Source organism: Chelonia mydas, chromosome 1 (assembly GCF_015237465.2).
Source record: "Chelonia mydas isolate rCheMyd1 chromosome 1, rCheMyd1.pri.v2, whole genome shotgun sequence".
In the NCBI taxonomy this organism is placed as follows: domain Eukaryota; kingdom Metazoa; phylum Chordata; order Testudines; family Cheloniidae; genus Chelonia; species Chelonia mydas.
Genome location: NC_057849.1, coordinates 202,590,694 through 202,612,586, shown reverse-complemented (window position 1 = coordinate 202,612,586; position 21,893 = coordinate 202,590,694). Strand labels below are relative to the sequence as shown.

Genomic DNA, 21,893 nt, shown 5'->3' with positions numbered 1-21,893 from the left:
GTGTAGAACATGTGTAGAATTGGGCTTATGTGTGGGCTTATTGGGCTTATGTGTGTAGAAAATGTGTTTGGTTTTTTGTGGTTCCTGTGCCACTTTATGTTCTCTAAATTTCTTTGCATAATACAAGTGACCTGTCTAAGCAAGTGGTGCAGCTGTAACTTACTCAAAGCTTGCGAGGGGGAGGGGGTGTTAAAAAGTGCTTCAGTTATTTAGGAACACAGCTCCCAGTGACAGTACGGATGCATTTTGACCCTGGAATCTTAGGCAGGAACTCATGAGCCAAGGCAGTACAGCACTGATAACCCCAATAGCTCCCCCTTCCACCTCCCTGCTCTGCCAGCATAGTGTGGGAGTCCCAGACAAAATGAAAATACAGAAATAACAGCTCAAGAGACTAACTTACAAGATGGCACTAGTGGGGCCTGACCTTGTATGGAAGTTGTAAACCAAAAAAAGCTATGTGTAGAAATGCCTACTGTAGTAGGGATGCGTAACCACATGGAATATGCATTATAAACCCTTTACCTAACTACATACCCCTGAAACTAGTGTGAAGTGCCTGAAAAAAGAGAATTACACAAAATAATGTCAATTCTTTCCTTTATTTTCTTTCCATCAATTCTTTCACCGGGAACTCAGAATAGCTTCAATCAAAGGTGCCTTAATTTACCTTTGTGATGCCAATTTTAGGGTACCTGTCAAAACAGTAAATGGTTAGTGGAGCAGGAGGAGTGTGCGCTTCACTCCTGGATTTAACCTTCATTTTGAAATATAGGTGGTGCCTCATTAATAAAAAACACACATAATTTGTCCACACGTCCTTGACAGAGCCAGAATATTGGACACTAGTTTAAAAAAAATACAATTTTTGATTTTAGTCAATAATCACATAAGAGAAAACACACGAATGGAAACTCTCTTTTTTACATGAATTACACCTAGATGAAGCGTTGTCAACAAATGGAAACATGCAACTCATTAATGAGAGCGAGTGTGTTCTTACTGAGACCTTACCAAGGCAGAATTAATCAAGACTGAAATATAATGTGTTTGCATTCACCTTTAGGTCATGAAAAGTGATGTGGGATACCCAGAGTAAAATACTTAAAGGGTGCAATTAAATGCAGTCTGCAATTTGCCTGTGATATTATAGACACAATTTATAAATAGAATAATCCTGAGGTTGAATACAGCATTTACATTAGCTGTGATGTTTTTCCACATTAGATACATACAGAATTATTTTTTCGGTATACAATTTATTTATTATAATACACACAAGGAATTAGGTGTGATGGTTTCTGAAAAAGGAATATGTAAAAAGTTGTACAGAGAATTTTTGTGATAACTTCACACACATCTAATGATCGAATATCTGTTTATATTTAAATATTTATGCAAAACCTATATTCTGTTTAATACAGAGAAAAGATGTCTAATTTGGATTCAGGAATGCATCAGACCACATCTACTCACAAGTATAAACAGTTGGGACATAGGAATGTAAAAAAATATGATTTAGAAAATCTTATATGATTATAGGGAACAAATCCTGGTGCTGTTACAGAATTTCATTAGATTTTTTTAAAATTTTAATTCAGAATTGAAGTTTAAAGTGGTCTAGGTCTAGGAGTTGGCTGCATATAAAATAGTTCTTACTAGTAAAGACTCATCTAATGAGAAGCCACATAATGAATCTAATTTATTTTATCTGCCTATTGCACCCCTAGCTGTGTGTGTATCTTGTATATCTGATTGTTTGGAATAGTGCATATTTTTGGGGGGAGTGAAAAATGTATTTTCTAACATAACAAAAAAAAATTAATTGAGCAATATTATGCCAAAAGTGTTGCTAGAGATAGGTTACATTAGATTTAAAGTATAAAAGACTATCTGGAGTTTGTACTTTTTAACTAAGAGTTTAGATGTTGAAAGAGCCTAAAAGTTATGGATTTTGCGTGAGCTGGTACTGGCTTGGTAGAAAAGGTGAAAGCACGTTTGATTTCAACAATTTTCTTAGAAAGACTAGTGTCCTAATTTTCCTCTCAGCAAGTAAAATCATTGCTATGATTATCAGCTTGAAGGCTGCAGCTTTATTACTCTCGTTATTAACAAAAAATGTTTAGGGTAGGCCTTTTAAAAATCCCACACTCCTTCTCATGTCACAAGAAACTAACTGGCCGGCTTCCCCCACCCTCCTTAAATTTTGAGGTGAAGGCTTTTCCCACATCCACGACAAATCTCAATAGAAAGCATTTTAACAATGTGCACTAACAAACTTATACAACATATACATTACATATATATATTTATATATATAGAACGTTCTATATACAAACATATACAATTTTTTAGATCTCTACAGACTACAAGAAAATTAATAATTATAGTCACAAGAGCTGAACATTACAGAAACAGGAATTTGTAACTTTCTGGAAAGATGTACAATATGCCAAGGAAGATATAGTTGTGATCTCCTGGGGAGTTTTTCTAGAGAAAAAGATGATGGATTTAAACATTCAAAATTGTATGTTTGGGGAATCTAAATTCTTCTTTTGTGAAGTCAAGAGGCAAACTGAAAGCTACTGGCTGGCTTTCCCACTCATACAGCGTGGTGGTAAGTTAGAGACTGTTGATAGAGCAAGTGTGATGGAAATGACCTGCTGGAGGCACATTTCCCTTTGCACAGGCTGTAGCTGTTTAAACTGACTTGTGCAACTGCTTCATGAGGGAGTGAGCTCTAGCATCTGTCTAAGGAGGCTCCCATTGCATTTAGGATCATAGGTTCCTGAACTGATGTTAAGTAACACCTTTGCCTAAAAGCAGAATAGCAAGCCAAGAATTTCTATATATTACAGACCTAGTACCATCCTGATCACTCAATCTGCCCACACAGGGATGTGTGATGCATTTATGGATACTGTAATGTGTCATTGAATTGCAATGGAAACTCCCAGTGTAGCCAGTAGAGGAGGTGTACATGGCACCACCCTTGAATATCTTTTTCATACCAGATATATTAGTATAGAAACAGGTGCAGTAAGTTATAGAACAAACTTATGTCCCTGGTAGAATGATTTCCCTCCTGTTTGGTCTGATCCTAACCCAGTGACAGTTTAAATACCTTCTCGAGTCTTGCAGATAAACTAGGGAACATATCCTCTCTAAGGTGTTTGTAATGCTAAAGTGCCCACAAGATTAGTGATTCAGACTAACTATAGGCCAGAGTACATGTAGAGTAAACATGCAGTTCACATAGGGGCTGGATTAGCCATAAGGCCTATAACTGGATTATAATGGTCAAAGCTGTCATTTTAACCTTGCCCACAGCAAAATTTAAAAATTCTGTATAGCAAAAAATTCATATTGAGCCATAACAGCGTAAACCTTAATGATGCCTCAAACTTGTGCCATAGCCTTAATTCACACAGCTTGTGATGCCAGACTTCTGAATCCAAAACCTATATCTAAAATTGAGCTGAATTAAATATCAAAGAGGTGTTTTCATCAGTGAGCACCCACCCCACCACTAAAGCTATGAGAAAGGAATAGCTGTGAGAGTTAGCAGTGCTTTCCATGGAAATGCAGAATCCAGAGCAGTGTCTTGTGATCAGGAGTGTGCATTAAACTGTCATGATACAAACATGTAGGAAGTTAAAGCAAATCTGATGGCCATGGCTATTTGGGAGATCGCTAGCTGCAGCTGCTTTCTCAGACCATTTTCCTTCAAAGTGAATTCTCCTGATGCAAAGTGTCCCTGTCTCTCTCTCCCTAGTTTGTACTTGTGCATACTTGCTGGCAAACATGACGTTGGCACTTTGTTCCCAAGCCAATTTTAGAATCCATCTGACTTCACAGTTGGTTACTTTAGAAATTATGCTCATGCAGAGGAGTAAAACTGAGCTGGGGAAGGCAACTGACTTTTATGTAATGGGAATTCTGTTCAGGCAAATGCATCATGATAAACTACTCTGGAAAAGAATTGGACAGTATCTGCGAAATGAAGAAAAGTACAAGCCCATGATGGAAACCACATAAAGCCCCGGGGCAGCAGTTGAGGTCTGGCAGCAGCTTTGCTGAGATGAACGGCCTATTTCACCAGTACCTTGCACCTCATGTAGGCCTTTACACTTGTGCAAAGTAGATATAATGTGCTCCTGAATTCTCCACTCACTCATTTCTATGGCAGTGTTTTACACCAGCTTTGCACAGGTTGTAAGTGGTGATACACCAGGCAAGACAGTGGAGAAACCGGTTTAGATAAAATTAAATCTGCAGGGCTTTGCAGTTTAAACCTGTTGCTGGTGTGATCAGCCAGCTTTAAATTGGGTTACTGTGCAATTTGCTTAGCATCACTTCAGTGCATTGTGAGGGAGAACTCTTTCCTGCAAGCCGCTGAAGTCACTGACTTGAGGGGATTTACCAACTTGACCCACTGGGCCCTCTACTTTCTTCAGCTGAATTCAATAAATTACTGACTCAACTTCTAATATTGAAAAAACAAGGCAACCAAGTGATTCAGCCACTCCTAGGGTGACACATGGTATCATAGCCCCCCTCAAAGGATACTTGAGATGAATCTAGCAAGCTGTACACATCTTTCTTTCAGAAAATTAGTGTTTATGGAAGGGGTTTCCTGCACTCTTTGGATTGTAAAGACATCCTCTACTCTCACTTAAGTGACATCCCAACTGGCTCCTTCACAAACACTAAATAAAGCATTTGGATTGGATTTGGATGTTTGTTTATTCTTTGGATAGGAATTAAATAGCGCTGATGATTTCAAGCTAAGGAAAAGAATTAGCAGCAAATAAGAAAATGCAGTTCATCTAATTTTTCTGTCCAGAGTAGCAGCAGCCATGCTTGAAATGTACTGGCTGGTTGTAGTGTAGTTTTTAAAAATAAAGATTTTTGCTGTCTTTAAATATTTTTTGCTCAGCATAGAAATAAATCCCTTTTTCTTCGGTCACAACATGCTTTCTTTTTAAGATGTCAATTGGTCATGCAAAATTGTATTCATTTTTTAATAAGTGCATTAACATTCTAGGTTTGTACAGAATATTTTTAACCAGAGACACGCTCCACAGTTCATTCCTAGAGCTTCTGAAAAAAGCTACATGCCAACGTGACTGTCCAGTTGCTTTTGGAAAAAGATTTACTACACCGTGAGCCAGGTATTTTGACTAAAAGACCGATACAAGTCTAGGCTCTATTTTGTGGGTTATAAAACTTCTCCTTGACTTCCCGCTTGTGGTGAATCCAAACAAATAACAGGAAAACATTTCCTAGGAGAAAGTTTTGCTTCTGGCCAGTGACTGGTAATGTTGAGAATAGGTTCCGCTTCCCTGAATAGTGTTCTCATCAAAGCCAAGCAGCTTCTTTAAAAGTCTAAAACTGGTACCATTTCTTGTCCTTATATTTCAGCATCAACTACAGCGATGGGAAATAAGCAAAATGAAAATTAGATACAAAAATCTCTTTTGCTAATGGTAAAGACTTGTGCTAAGTTAGTATGTGGTAGAACTCCACTGAGTTAGTGGTATCACAAATGAAGTAGGTCCATTAATTGTCATGGACTTCATAATCAAGTAGAAAAATTGGAGCAAACAAATAGTAGCAGGTTGAGCTTTGCCAAACATGTCATTTACCTCTGCTGCCGTAAAATAACTTTTTTTTTCTTTCTGGAACTTCATAATTAAGTGTTAAACCTCCACAAAACATTATTTACCCATAGCTCTTATTCACTGAAGAGACACTTCTCAGGGAATTCCTACTTTCGCACTCTGCTTTTTGCATAAGGTGAAGTAGGAACTGCTATAGATTAGGGTACGCTAGGTGCCTCGCCTCCAGAATACCATCTGTCAGTACACATCTCTTTGAGGGTATTTTTTGCCTCACACTTATAACAGTCCATAAGAAAACCAAAAACAAACATTCTCCCTGGGGCACTAGGTACATGGTAATCCAGCTGTACAGATATCTGGAAAACTGGAATTACAGTTAAATATTCCTTAATGTACTTCTTTTCAGTTGATTCCTACTCTTAGGACTATAGAATCATAGAATATTAGAGTTGGAAGAAACCTCAGGAGGTCATCTAGTCCAATCCCCTGCTCAAAACAGGACCAAACACCAACTAAATCATCCCAGCCAGGGCCATAAAAACCTCTAAGGATGGAGATTCCACCACCTCCCTAGGTAACCCATTCCAGGGCTTCACCACCCTCCTAGTGAAATCGTGTTTCCTAATATCCAACCTAGACCTCCCCCTCTGCAACTTGAGACCATTGCTCCTTGTTCTGTCATCTGCCACCACTGAGATCCATCTAGATCCATCCTCTTTGGAACCCCCCCATCAGGTAGTTGAAGGCTGCTATCAAATCCCCCCTCACTCTTCTCTTCTGCAGACTAAATAACCCGTTACCTCGGCCTCTCCTCGTAAGTCGTGTGCCCCAGCCCCCTAATCATTTTCGTTTCCCTCCGCTGGACTCTCTCCAATTTGTCTTTTGTAGTGGGGGGACCAAAACTGGATGCAATACTTCAGATGAGGCCTCACCAGTGCCGAATAGAGGGGAATAATCACTTCCCTCGATCTGCTGGCCATGCTCCTACTAATACAGCCCCATATGCTGTTGACCTTCTTGGCAATGAGGGCACACTGATGACTCATATCCAGCTTCTCGTCCACTGTAATCCCCAGGTCCTTTTCTGCAGAACTGCTGCTTAGCCAGTCGGTCCCCAGCCTGTAGCGGTGCATGGGATTCTTCCGTCCTAAGCGTAGGACTCTGTACTTGTCCTTGCTGAACCTCATCAGATTTCTTTTCGCCCAGTCCTCCAATTTGTCTAGGTCACTCTCGACCCTTATCCCTCCCCCCAGTTTAGTGTCATCTGTGAACTTAATGAGCTGGATGATGGGATTAATTGCACCTTCAGCAATAAAGATGTTGAACAAAACCGGCCCCAGGACTGACTCCTGGGGCACTCCGCTTGATACCGGCTGCCAACTAGACCTTGAACTGTTGATCACTACCCGTTGAGGCCAACAATCTAGCCAGCTTTCTAGCCACCTTATAGTCCTTTCATCCAATCCATACTTTTTTTAACTTGCTGGCAAGAATACCCTATACCATAGGGTGACATCATTACAGAGCAAATGTCTCCATGCTAAGCAGCCTATTTAGAGCAAACCAGTTTAGCATAACACACTATGGTCATGCCCCCAGTTTCCTGTGCCCACTTGTTCCCTTGCATCCAGATGCACACCTGTGACCCACCCTAGTTTCCCCCTCCCTGTCCAGCACATCTTGTGCAACTAGCAGGTTTTTAAAAGAAACAGGATTAATGGTAATATTTCTCCTGTTATTGTTCATATCTGAACATTTGACAGGAGGGATAGGCACACAAAATCTTCAGAGCAATTAATGAATATTGCTCCCATTGTTCCCAAAAGGACTGAGGACCCTACGTTGTCCTCTGATTTCAGGAGCAACACTGCTGCGTTGGATGTAATGGTCATATTAACTGAGGGCACTTACTACTCTCCCTCCCACTGAGAACAACGGGAGATGGCAGCAGTTTTGAAAGACAGACATTTATGAAGAAAACATTGCAGGAGACTTGGGCATTGGTGGCACCCTGTTCTCTGTCCATGGCGCACAGTTTAGTTTCCTGAGGACTGAACTTTTTGGTCTAATTGAAGTCTTTGGACTTAATATAGGGATACTCAGGTGAAATGTAATGGCCTGTGATACACAGGAGGGCAGACTAGATGATCTGATCATCCCTTTTGGCTTTAAACGCTTTGAAAATATGGAGTAAGTGTAACCAAAGTAGATGGCTGTCTCAGTTTGCAGAGAGCCTGAAACAACAGCTCTGAGGTGGGAAACTACCCCATTTATTTCACTGGGTGCAGATGTGAATGACGATACTTCACTGCTTATCAAAGCATGTAGAAAAGGAGAGAAAGTGTCATATAATGACAATCTACACCAGTGTTCCCCAAATGTATGGGGAAGGGTGCTGTATAAATTAAGGTATCAACGCTTGGGGGACAGTGCTGGGTTTAATTTTCCTGAAGGAGGTTCAGCTTTCTTAACTTTGGGTAACCCTGGGTAAGGAAAACTCTCTCCACTGGTATGTGCGAGGAACCCATACCTCATGTGCATGTTTGGAAAATGCCTCTGCACTAGCCATCATGCTTGCAGTCTTTTCATCCAGTTCTCCCAGTCTCTGTCCTCTCTCGTCAAGGGCGAGGCGCGCACGAGCCAAGTCTCCGATTACCCCTCCTGCAGCTCCTTTCATACCCTCGATTCCACCCGAGCCAGGGATGTGCTGAGCCAGGCTCCGAGAGGCTTTTCCTGCTGAAGCCTCGCCAACTACACAGGGAAAGTGGAGTTAGCTCATTCCCCCATCGATAACGAGAGAGTTCATTGCTAGTTCCTCACTCCCTTGCTGTTGTTTGGGGGTGTACTGTGGCACACAGAGACTGCCTCAAGCTACCCAGGCAGGTTTGATACTGGTGCCCTCTCAAACCTGTTCTTCAGTAATTGCAGTGATGGGGCCTTTTTATTGTTCACTTGCTCTTACTGGGAGGAAAGGAAACATTTTGGATAGATAGAAACAAGGCTCTGAAACGTCAAGCTCTTGCTCCTTCTAGTAACTTGTGGGGACAAATTCTCTTCCCTCCTTCATAGTGTTACCTTTAACATTTTTAACATCCCTTCTTTCCTAGATTGTGTCCTGTCCTTGTATTGGTTTAACTGTTCTGTGTCTTCCGTTAGTTTCAGCAATAATCACTTACACAGCTCTTCTCTGTCAAAAGTCTGCCCACTTCCTCCAAACAGCCCCTTGAGAAATCCTCTGTTCTGGGCTTCTGGTGTTTCCACTGGGGTAAACAAATCCCCAAGCATGTCCTGGCCAAAATCAGACAGAAGAACATATGAGGGAACTAGAGGGATGAAGATTGTCATTTACTTTAAATGTCTAGATTAACATAGAGTCACTGACATCAGATGTTTGGCAAATAAAAGATAAATTCTGATCTATGTAGCATGTTATATTGCAAAACCAGGGCTAGCAGGGACAACATTTGACTTTCAGTTTGTCTGCAACATCAATTCTTTTAAAAAAAAAAATTCTCATACTACGTAAAGCATAGCATTAAGCATTTGATGTCCGGTTACTACAAGAGCTGGGTCACTAGTGCAGATAAAATGTCCAACCAGAGCCACTCACATTTAAAAAAAAATTAGTTTGTGTTCATTCCCCTGGCGGGTTCACATTTTATGATTTGTGGAGAGCAATTTTTGCAACGAAGCCACAACATAAAAATGTTGATTAAAAGGAAGAAATCACGATCAGCTGGTGAGCCGCAGAAGAGACAAAATTGTTGAAGAAATGACTTTGTGATTATGTGCTTTGCACTAGTGATTATCCAGGCAACCAGACCATCAATAGTTCGCAAAGAGAAAACAATAAAGATGAATTTAGTGCTTGCTGAAAGGAAGTAATTTTACAAAAGGCCATTGGCTTCCCTCCGAGAGCCCATCACTGGATGCTAGCTGTGCCTACCTCCCACTTAATTTTACTATTTACACAGCACCAGTCGTGCACAAGACATTTACGGACACAGCTGAAGGCATGGTCTCTGCCTCCAGAGAGCTTATACTTGTATCCTTCAAACCAATGGTTCTTTAGAAACAAATCTAGCTATCAAAGTTGTTTGCAATCTGCTAGGGTAACTACTTATGTAGCAACCATTTGTGGGGAGATGGCTTCAGTACATTAATACTACTGCTCTGCCAGCTGGTAGGTCAGGGTGGGTGAAACCATGGCTCTCTGCTAATGCTCCTCCCTCTTGCTCTTGGGGGAAGAGGGGGATACTGGGTGTATAAAGTCCTTGCTCTTCCTCTCTGTGCAGCAGCCGTGATGTGAGCAGCTGGAGTGTGGCAGTGCTGGGAGGTAAGAGCCTTTTTCCCTTACTTGGGCTAACACAAATCTAGCCCATCCCCTAGTTTTAAACCCTTCTTCAGTGATGTAGTTAGAGTCCCTCCAGTAATTTGTAAACAGTTGCTTCCACTCCTCCTCCTCTCCAGTGAGCCCAAGCCTGGCTGCAACACTCGCTCCTCTTAACAATTCTTCAGTGTTGAAAATGCCAGCACTCTGTGGTAACTTCTGCTGCTCAACACATTCCCATGGTCTAACAAGAGCCGGCAGTACCACGTCTTTTGTTGGGCATCCTGGCTCTCTGCTCATTATACAACCTCAAGCTTATTTCCTCTTTTCACTGCTAATGATCCTTCCCCAATAACCGCACACAATTCACTTCCTTCAATAAATGACATTTAGAGTGCAAAAAATCCAACAATGAACTAGCTTTTTACTTTCCTTACACCATAGCTGCTGTATTTTAATGTGTAGTACAATCTGAGAACCTTTTCCCACCTGCAAATAAGGACTGTATCGGTTACTGTAGTGGAAAATACTGTACATAATTCAAAAGTATGTCCTAATCACTAATAGATTTTTTTTTGGAGATTTTTAATGGTTTATAATCCAACTCCGAACCCCTGCCCTTCTACCCTACTGAGTGATTGCTGAAGAAACTGTAATAATGTGGGGAGTGGGGCCTGCATTTACTTTTAGAATAAAATAAGCAATACTAAAGTTAGGGAAGGAACAGAAGTTGTGCTGATGCACTTTCCCTTCAGTTAGACCCATGCTGGTATCGAGTGCCAGACATTTTTATGCAGTCCCTTATAACATTTTGAAACCGTTCCTCTTTCAACCAGAGCAGCACATTAGGACTTTGCTATACTTTGTTATGGCGAGTGCCAACCTGCTTCAAATCTGGATCAACTTAGTAGGAACCAGAAGTTGTTACAGTTAATGCCAGTCTGTGGACTTAGTCCAGTCGCTAGGGGACAGGAGCTACTCCATAGAGGCCACGGACCAAAAGTACTGTTGACCTCCCCTTTGTCCCAATGAGGTGGTTCCTGCAGCAGGGCAAGCATAAGGTTTACTTGGGGTGTGTGGTGTGCACGTAGGAAGCTTAGCCTGCTGCTGCAGCTGCCTGTGCTGTCCTGTGCTATAAATAAATAGGGAACTTCCATCTATAGGTTGTCAAGCCAGCACTGATTTCACTTTAAAAGCAAGCAATTGTCGTTTCACACTAGATCATATCTTACATTAAATCTAATGCCTGGCATATCTGCTGGCAATAATGTTACAATCCAACTTCTCACCATTTTTCACCATTTAAAACTTTAACTTTTAATTAAATTTAAATTTAATTAAACTTAGGAGAGGAAAAAGTGTCATTACCTTGAGAAACCTACAAGTAAAACACTGTTTCAGATAAACTGATCATTTGGGAACAAATGTTGTTTTAGAAGCATCTTGTTTTCCCCATCTTTAGCTGATAAAATTTTGGGTTAGTGTTTTGCATTCTTTCAGAGATTTAACACAAGGAACGTGCATATTAAGGGACCAGAGTATTAGACAATGACACCATACCACTAAGTATTTCTTTTTCCATTTTACTCTTTCCAAATGTAGGAGCTTTTCTCCTGAGAAAATGTTGATGCAAATTGACATATGTTCCAGGCATGACACTGCAGATGTTACAGAACATCCTGGGCAATCTTTGCGCTGTTATATGGAGTTTCAGTTCCAAATTAAAAATAAGAATGCACTGGATTGAATGAAAATTATCTGAAAAAGGAACAGGTTTCACTAGATTTTAAACCAGAGGACATGGTGTTAACAGTTGAAAGTCTGAGAATGGTGTAAGCCACTGTGATCAAGGCAGTGGTGGGAGGGCTCTGTTGAGATGCCTCTGGCTGGCTCAGAAGTGCTGAAAACATGGTGCAGCACAGATCTCACAATGGGAGCCCGTAGGTGCTTCAAAGGTTAGATAAGAAATAAGAAAGCCATGCGGCATGGATGCTTTTGACAGTTACAAGCCCTACCTGTAGATTGTCACACATCTCCTGGCTGTATGTCAGTCGCTGGATCTCTGTGGGGGAGCTGAGATACAAAGCTTGCCCTTCATTGGTGAAACAAAATGTCCGTGCTATCCTCATGTCTGTTACTGGCAAATAGTTGACATCCAGCATTGGGCGAAGGCTGGGCAAGCTGAAGAGAAGCAGATGCCTGTGTTATGTTGGGATTTTCAGAAAATGCTTTTATTCTATCAAGTGATTCAAACCCACAGGTAACTTATTTAGTATTTTTCATATATAGCCTAGAATGCTGTGGTATTTAAAATGCAGTCCTACTCTTAAATGTGCTAATATAAAAATGGCACCTTTCCATTTCACAGATCTGTTCCCTCCATGTATTGGTCTCAAAGCAAATTTCAGTGACCAAAATAGGTTTTTAGGGCTAGCTCCACAAAAGGACTTAGGTGTCTTACATTCAGCTTGCTTGGTGTCAAAGTCCTCCATCGAGAGTCTCAAAACCCTGCTCAGCTGCCACCTAACCCTGGAGTAGCCTAAAGTCCTCGTGGCAAAAAAAAAGTCCACAGAATGTGTATCTTGTGGTTTTGAAAGGTTAGCCTTTGGTTAAATCCAACCCAATGTTAAGTAGAACTCTCAAAGGCGCTGCTGCTGACTGAGGACTGCTTTAATGCCACTTTTCAACTTTCTACCTTAGCAATTTTGATTGAGGAGCTATCCAAAAAAGAATTTTTAAGAATTATTTTTTTTAGGGATGTCAATTAATCGCAGTTAACTCATATGATTAACTAAAAAAAATTAATCGCACTGTTAAACAATAGAATACCAATTGACATTTATTAAATATTTTTGGATGTTTTTCTACATTTTCAAATATATTGATTTCCGATACAACACAGAATGCAAAGTGTATAGTGCTCACTTTATATTACTTTTGATTACAAATATTTGCACTGTAAAAATGACAAACACAAGAAATAGTATTTTTCAGTTCACCTCATACAAGTACTGTAGTACAATCTCTTCATTGTGAAAGTGCAATTTACAAATGTAGATTTATTGTTGTTGTTACATACCTGCACTCCATAACAAAACAATCTAAAACTTTAGAGCCTACAAGTCCACTCAGTCCTACTGCTTGTTCAGCCAATCGCTAATACAAACAAGTTTGTTTACATTTACAGGAGATAATGCTGCCCGCTTCTTATTTACAATGTCACCTGAAAGTGAGAACAGGTGTTTGCATGGCACTTTTGTAGCCAGCATTGCAAGGTATTTACGTTCCAGATATTCTAAACATTCATATGCCTCTTCATGCTTTGACCACCATTCCAGAAGACATACATCCATGCTGATGATGCTTGTTAAAACAAAAAAAAAGTGTTAGTTAAATTTGTGACTGAATTCCTTGGAGGAGAATTGTATTTCTACTGCTCCATGGTTTTACCTGCATTCTGCCATATATTTTGTGTTATGATAGTCTCGGATGATGACCAAGCACATGTTGTTTGATTTAAGAACACTTTCACTGCAGATTTCAAAAAACACAAAGAAGGTTCCAATATCAGATTTCTAGAGATAGCTACAGTGAAAATGCTCGGCCCAAGGTTTAAGAATCTGAAGTGCCTTCCAAAATCTGAGAGGGACGAGGTGTGAAGCATGCTTTTAGAAGTCTTAAAAGAGCAACACTCTGATGCAGAAACTACAGAACCCGAACCACCAAAAAAGAAAATCAACCTGCTGGTGGCATCTGACTCAGATGATGAAAATGAACATGCGTCCGTCTGCACTGCTTTCAAGTGTTATTGAGCAGAATCCATCATCAGCATGGATGCATGTCCTCTGGAATGGTGGTTGAAGCATGAAGGGACATATGAATCTTTAGTGCATCTGGCATGTAAATACCTTGAGATGACAGCTACAACAATGCTATGCAAATGCTTGTTCTCACTTTCAGGTGACACTGTAAACAAGAAGCAGGCAGCATTATCTCCAGCAAATGTAAAAAAACTTGTTTGTCTGAGCGATTGGCTGAAGTAGTAGTAGAACTGAGTGGACTTGTAGGCCTTAAAGTTTTACACTGTTTTATTTTTGAATGCCTTTTTTTGTACATAATTCTACACTGTAAGTTCAACTTTCATGATAAAGAGATTGCACTACAGTACTTGTATTAGGTGAACTGAAAAATACTATTTTTGTTTTTTACAGTGCAAATATTTGTAATCAAAGACAAATATAAAGTGAGCATGTACACTTTGTATTCTGTGTTGTAACTGAAATCAATATATTTGAAAATGTAGAAAACATCCAAAAATATTTAAATAGTATTCTATTATTAACAGCACAATTAATTGTGCGATTAATTTTTTTAATCACTTCACAGCCCTATTTTTTTATAATGTAGGGAACGGTATTTTGATTTCCACAGTCATTGAATGTACGTGGGTGAGACCAGGCTTGGAAGTCTTTAGTTCAGAAGCTGACAGTTATAAGTGACCAAAGAGAGACTGCATGGAAATTATTCTGCAACTTTAGCCACAGTGAGCACTGCTGCTTCTGCCGTGCTATTGCTGTCAGAGATAATCCTTATACTAGATGGTGAGAAGGATTACTAACCGAGAGAAATTATATACCAGAGCAAAATGGGTACAGCTTTCCTTTACGTGTGCATAATATAAACAGCAGATTGCAGGTGGACAGAGTGCATCCTGCTCCCCTTTACAGCCCTAATTCTGTTGCCTTTTACCATTTTGCCAAATGATTAGGTAGGTAAGTACCTCATCGCCATGATATGCCCGTTGGCACAAAAGCAAGCCAGGCAGATGCTGTTACACAGGGTCACCACATCTGCTCGCAGTAGAAAGGACGTTTCTGTGATGTTGTGAACATAGAGGCATGTCTGGGAAGGCAGTGAGAAAACTTTGGCTTGTTTTTCTGAGCAGATGACAGCAAACTGATGATCTCCCATATCCCCGGAGGAGGAAGGAGAATACATGACAAGTTTCCTTTTTCTCATTTTTTCACTGTCATCCATGCTATTTGGGTCCCTCCATACTTCATAGGGTGGATGAATCAATGCTCCCATGCAGTCCAGGCATGAAAAAGTCAGCACTGCTCCCTTCAGCGTCAGAACTGTACCTGTAAAATATAATGCTCTAGCTTTGGCATATGCTGGTCAAAAAATCCAGTGGTCACATCATGGTCTATTTTGCATCCAGGTTTTCCCTTTAGGGCTACAATAGCACATCTTAGCCTTAAGCTAATGAGCTGCACAGCTAATGGCACAAAGTAACCTTTTGCTTCAAACGAAGTATTTTTGCAGCCCCACAGAGATGGTGAACAAGCAGGCTGCAGTTACTGAAAATGTTTCAGGCAACCTAACAAAAAAAATTAAATAGAAAACAGTAGAATTTAGAGATCGAAATAGCCAATTACGGCATGTATCCAATTCTCTTACCAGTAGGATTGTTCTTTACAGTACAATTTCTAGTGTCTTTCCAGTCAGGTTTTAAGCAAGCAGCTGAGATGCCTCCTATCCTTTCCTTGTCTAATACAGACTACAGTTCCTTACTCCTAAATTTCCTCCCATTATTCCTAGTTAGCTCCTTTAAAACTGCTAAATAAATCCTGTCCCTCCTTGGTGTTTACCCCCATCCAGTATCCCCTGTAACCTGTGCCTGTCACTTAGCCAAGATGTGCTTGGGATCTTTCAATCTTCCCTGGAAATTACCCCCTTCACCCCTCAATCATTTTGTCATTCTCCTCTGCACTCCCTCTGGTTTCTCTGGTAATGACACCTCCGACCTGATCACAACATTCCAGCAGGGGCTGGATCAGAGCTGCATGTAGGAGGACTATAACCTCTCTGCTCAGTGACAAAATGCTTTTGTCTAAGCAGTTCAAAATTATACTGGCCTTGTTTCCCAGCCATATCCACAAACTCACGACTAATCTGCTGCCTACTGCTAGTTCTAGGTCTCCCTGCTTTCTACGTTTTCCCCCCTCTCATTTAGTATATGTACTTGCAATTGTTTTTCCTCACATGTATCAACTTGTATTTTCCAAAACTGAACCTCGTTTTTTGTTCTCTGCCCTTGTTTCTACTCTCATGGCACGTCCTCATCAGTGTCCATAACTGCACTCAGTTGACCATCCTCTGTGTCGGTGACCTTGTAATTGTAATCATCATCATAACTAGGTGTGAAACAAGGGCCTAGTTCATTCTGCAACTACTTTTGCACAAAGCTGAGTTTTTGTCCTGAAAGCTAGACCTCTCCTATGAGTGAGATCTGTCTGAGGGCGTCAGTGCACAGGACTAGAAGGCAGGAACTCCTGAGATCTAATCCTGGCTTTATCATTGGGTCCCTCTTAGCACTGACCAAGTCGCTTATTGTCTGTGCCTGTTGCCTCATCTGCAGAAGTGGGAGCAGCTCCCTATGTCACAGGGAAGGAATAATCAGTTAAGGTTTATGAAGACCTTTAGATATGAAAATAGCTGTTTGTGCTGAAGATACCTTCTACTGGAATTTAGTGACATTTCTGTTGCCACGTGATCCATCAAATTCTTGACACGTTCAAACAAATCCCAAATACACTTTCCCATGAGGAAATTATCTATTTTTCCAGTCTGAAAAAAAGGTCTCCTGTTTCCAGGTCCTTACAAGGAATGTGTGCAGCTCTATGTAAGATCTAATCTTCGTGATTAATAAAACAGACTGTCCTACGTCTCTAAATTACAGCTATCACTGCTATGATCCCCTCTTTGTATCTCGCTGTGCACTCAGTGTAATGAACCACTGAATGTAATGTAATGAATGTAGGGGTTAATATTCCCTACATGAGAGATTTTGGTCAGAGAAACCAGATAAAAGCAGATATGTATACCCTCTCCTGCTACCGAGACAGACAAAGAACAGGAAAGCAGACAGAAACTCTTACCACTTGGAGACACCATGACCGGTTCTGTCTGCCTTAACTCCTCAGTAGCAGGCAGATTAAGGGAGATGATTAAGACCATACCAAGGCCTGTTCCAGCCCACAGACAGGGGGAGACAGTAGAGTCATTCTTCCGTGAAAAGGTCTCCATAAAGTACAAAGCTGTAATTGCTTCCTTGGACTCCTTGTCGATGCTGGAGACACTGGAGCTTCGGGAACGGCTGAAGGTGTTTTCCCGGTTTTCTGTATAAATAAGGTAAATACAATCGAGCAGACATGAGCCAGCAGGCTAGAGCACAGGCCCAAACGTATCTGAAAACCAAATGCCAACGCACTGTTGTACGTGGACATCACGGACTCGTTACAGACTAGTTGAACATTTTGATACTTGCATAGTCTTAACTTCCTGCCGGTGCATAAACAACAGTGAGAATGCTGTCAGACCTCTCCAGACAAATCAGGCTGTTAGATATAGCTGCTTATTACAGAGAGCTGCATAGGCTAACCAGAATTTGCTCCAGTCGTGGCTCAAGGGATCTCTCCTCAACTCATACATTACCAATATATTTAAAACTAAATCATAAACCTTATTACAGGACATGAAGTGAGCGCTCAGTGCCAGCATCACGTCCTGTTGCACATGCCCTTTGCCTTGCACCAAACACTGCTATGGCTATGTTCAGAGTAACCCTCTTTAGTCTGCGATATTCTTGGCAGCTGTCTGTCTGAGAGGAGACACTGACCCTTGAACTGGCCCCTGTTACAGACAATGTGCAGGGGGAAGGAACATCATTTAAACCTTCTCACCCCCAAATCACCTCCCACTTCCCATACAATGGAGTGAGAAAGTTGCTCTGCCCCTCAACCGACTCCACACCATGGGGTTGGACCATAAACATTTTTTGTGTGTGGTTTCGCGGGGAACTGTGACCACCAGTTAGAAACAGACACACACACTCTCCCCTCACCAAACTCACTGGGAGTCTCCCAGGGGGAGGGGCCTCTTCCCAACCCTTCCAGGAGAGGAATGGCATAGAGCTTGGTTGGGTGTTGAAGGCTCTGATTCGGGTTATGCTCACGCAGCCTTGTCTCTCATCAAACCAGGCAGAATAAGCTGCTCAACACAGACTTGCTATGGGTTCACAGGGTGGGAGCAGAAAGGAGGGAGCTGGGGCTGAGAAGGGACTGGACAATGAAGGAGCCGGGAGTGGCATTAGGACACACGGGAGCAGGGGGTGGCTGCAGCAGGAGGAAGGGGTGGGTTCATCTTTGGCCCTTTTTCATTTCCTGGCACACAAAGTAGGCAGCTTAGTCTCCCGGACAGCATAGTCTGCTTTGAGTATCACTGCTGCTGATCCCTTTCATCTCTAATGCCTTCCCTGTGCTTCCTGGACAAGGAGAAATCAGGAACCCAGGCTAGTCTTTGCAAGACAGGCTTGGGCCAGCTCTGCACTCCATCTACACCGAGTCAGGCAGCTCTGGAGGCAGGCTACAACTCAACACTGAAAGTTACAGGTGCTTTTCTGCAACACAAAAGGCTAGAGGCTGAGAGACTTTGGAAGACAAACGTTTGGAGCTAGTGGGCCTGAGACTTCTCTAAGCGCCTCAGAGTACATTCAGATACTCACTTGAGTCTAGTTGCTGAGCTAACTGGGCAGCTATGGATGCCTTCATCAGGTCTATCTATGCATAGAATGGGGGCCATCACTGTGGCATCTACAGTCCAATGGCCTCCTCCCAAGCCCTTGTTGAGAAGCAAGTTTAAGCCTTCTTCATCCCCAGAAGAGGGTGATGTCTCCTCAAAGGAGAAAGTTCAGGAGCCAGCAGAAATGATTAGGGAGTAGAATGCTTCCTGGTGTTGGAGAAGACTTGAACCTGGATAAGAACCTTCCCCATCATTCAGTCTCCCAGAACTAAAGCCTGAGTTAAGCTTCACACCACATTTACAGTTCCTGCTCTCCTGAGAAAGTGATAGTTTAGGGATTCTAGTCCCACAGGGAACATCTGTTGTGACATTAAACTCCCTTCCCCGTGACTCTGCACAAGTGGCAGAAATTAGCCAGTTGCCAGCACCCACCTGGGAATTACTGGGCAGATGCACATCAAAGTATTGCTATTCAGATCAACATTTGGCGCTGAGAGGGTCAGTTTATATTTAAGTTGGAGCTGCAGTTTGCAGAGCTTCTACGCTGAGTGAGGCGGTTGCCTTGCCAAACGTGAGCTCCGCAGCACTGCAGGATTTTAGTCCCCCTCACGCTGAAGAGAAATTTCTGCCTGGTTCAGTTTCCAAGTTCCACATGCTCCCCAGCCAGGGAGCTCACGTTCAACTCTCCGTGCAGGCATTAGTGCTGCTGCCTGGCCCTGGCTCAACACTACTGCAGAGACTTGCATAAAAGCGGGGTGGTGGGGGGGCTTATCTGTGAGGCTCTATGGACCTAATCCCTTGTGAATGAATGTGCCCCATCCCCTCACAGACCTTGCAGCACTCTAGCCATGGAGCGTTGGAGGCAGTTCATCAGCACTGCACCAGTTGCTGACCAAAGAGGGCTAGTGAAGAGGCTTTGCAGGTGTCCCAGACCCCGCAACACAGGGCAGCCCGTGACCCCAAACCCCATTTTCCCCACATGGTGCGCAGGCTGTATGTATTTTTCCCGTTAGTAGTTGGTATTAATGACAAGAGCATGGAAAAAGCAAACACAGTGGTCAAGCTGTGAAAGGTGCTGAAGGGACCAATATGTCTGCTCAGTCTGTGTAGGCGACCTGCAGAGTGTTTAAAATATGTGATGTGCTATTTGCATGTGTCACAGGACTTTTTCCTTCCTTTAAATAAGAATAAATGTTCCTTGCTCTTGTGCAGTACAATTAACTAATGCCTTTTAGCAGAATTGACATTAACAGGTATAATTTTTGGGACACCTTTGGGAACATGTCGTGCTATTTTCCATTAAATACAATATTCAGATTGAATTTCAAAAGCTCAGCATGACACATCTCTCAAACTTTGGAGTCATGAAAGATTTCTGAACAGAAACACATAACTTAGGAATGATCAGAGGCACGTCTGTGACCTTCCCAGCCTGTTCTAAAACAAAGTCTAAACCCCACCCCTTCCTGGAATTTAGCTTTATTAACTGATAACGTTCAGTTTAGGCTTCTCCTCAGACCTGCTGCTCCCTCAGGGGTCTCTCACACTGTAGATCCACTCACTCTCTCTTCAGAGAGCCATGCCCTTTTATCTGAGTGAGGTATAAAAGCACCTGGCTCAGGCTAAGCCTTTCCCAGCAGGATCAATGACTGCTAACAGGGAGATGTATTTCATGCATTAACAGGAGTGTTGTAAGCAAGACATGAGCAGTAATTCTTCCAATCTACTCAGCACTGATAAGGCCTAAAAGGGAGTCTTGTGTCCAGTTCTGGGCACCATACTTCAGGAAACGTGAACAAATTGGAAAAAGTCCAGAGAAGAGCAACAAAAATGATTAAAGGTCTAGAAAAATAGGACCTATGAGGGAAGATTGAAAAAATTGGGTTTGTTTAGTCTGGAGAAGAGAAGACTGATGGGGGAACATGATAACAATCTAAAAGGTTGTTATAAAGAGGAGGCTGATAAAGTGATCTCCTTAACCACCAATGCCAGGTCAAGAAGCAATGAGCTTAAACTGTAGCAATCAAGATTTAGGTTGGACATTAGAAAAAACTTCCTGTCAGGTTGGGTTAGCACTGGGACATGTCACCTAGAAAGGCTGAGGAATCTCCGTCACTGGAGGTTTTTAAGAGCAGGTTGGACAAACACCTGTCAGGGATGGTCTAGATAATATTTAGTCCTGCCCTGAGTGCAGGGGACTGGACTAGATGACCTGTCAAGGTCCCTTCCAGTCCTACATTTCTATGATTTCTGTGCAAACACTGCCAACCTCTTACAGCCCCTTAGAGCCAATGCTTATGCATGCACCCTGGTTTTCTCTCTCCTGGACAATCTAACTCTCAAAGCCCCTGCGGTGACGAGAGGACTTGCCACCTGCAACATCTCATTCTGCATGGTCATGAACCCCTGTGTACACCCTGGAAACCAGGATAGACTGAAAGTTTACCCAGGTTCCCCGCATTTCAATGGGGCAGGATAAAACAAGCAAGCTGCCCCCTGTCATAGGAGAATTATAGCCTCTGGGTAGGCCCTGGAGTCCTTATAGTCATAGGGGACCTGTATGGAATCTAATTCCTTAAGGCACTTGAGTCATATCAAGCCCTCTTACATCTAAGTCTGGGTGTTCCATGAGTCAGCCTGGCAGGCCACCATTCCTAGAGCCCTGCATGGATACAAAATTTGTATCCGCATCCCTCAAACATGGTCTACACCTATAAAGCGGGTATCTGCAGATTTGCAGGGCTCTAACAATTTGCCCTTCCATTTCTATGGGTCCACTTATTACCCACTGGGAGAGCCAGACCCCTGGCCTCTACCAGACCTCATCTCTCTATCGCCAGTACATCCATGAGGAACAATGTTTTTGTATATATCGCTGTTCCTTACATGATTCTTGGGGCTGGAGGTTTCCTCCTAAATTCTTGGTGATTGTCCTTTTTTTGTCTGTGGGTTCAGTAAGTCCATATGTCTTCCCAAAATTACAGTGCAATATAACACAATTTTCTTACCTGCGCCTTTTCCTAATAAGCAAAACACATAAGTCCCCCCATCAGCCCCCTCTGGCCAACCTTCTGTATTCACTGTCCACCACTGAGTCCCTGAGTCTTTCAATTTTCTCCCCAAGAGTACTCTATAAACTGTACTATGGAACTGAGCTGAAACTGGGGCAGCGTGGCCTTTCTCACATGTAGGCACTTAATATATATATATATATATATTTACCCCTTCTACCTCTACTGTGAAAAAGGAGCTAAAAAGATGTCCCAAGACTCACACTGAGCAGGAGCCATCAGCTCAAAGGTAACCAGCAGGTCTCAGGATCACCATCCGGTTTCATGATGGGCTGACGCTCACCG

The 21,893-nt window shown here is 42.1% G+C and overlaps 1 protein-coding gene across 8 annotated transcripts in view; it reads right to left on the bottom strand.

Annotated features, from left to right (window-relative positions):
- Positions 1 to 586: 586 nt before the first annotated feature.
- STXBP5L (syntaxin binding protein 5L) overlaps positions 587 to 21,893 on the bottom strand; it is a 420,013-nt gene continuing 398,706 nt past the window's right edge. For all 8 annotated transcript variants that reach the window (XM_043538749.1, XM_037909775.2, XM_043538743.1 and 5 more), the window contains 6 exons: positions 16,896 to 17,135; positions 14,735 to 15,095; positions 11,970 to 12,135; positions 8,801 to 8,912; positions 8,155 to 8,375; positions 587 to 5,430 (listed from right to left, as the gene is read on the bottom strand). In XM_043538749.1, the coding sequence (XP_043394684.1) occupies positions 5,389 to 5,430; positions 8,155 to 8,375; positions 8,801 to 8,912; positions 11,970 to 12,135; positions 14,735 to 15,095; positions 16,896 to 17,135 (1,142 nt within the window). In that variant the 3' untranslated portion in view covers positions 587 to 5,388. The remainder of the gene's footprint in view (positions 5,431 to 8,154; positions 8,376 to 8,800; positions 8,913 to 11,969; positions 12,136 to 14,734; positions 15,096 to 16,895; positions 17,136 to 21,893) is intronic.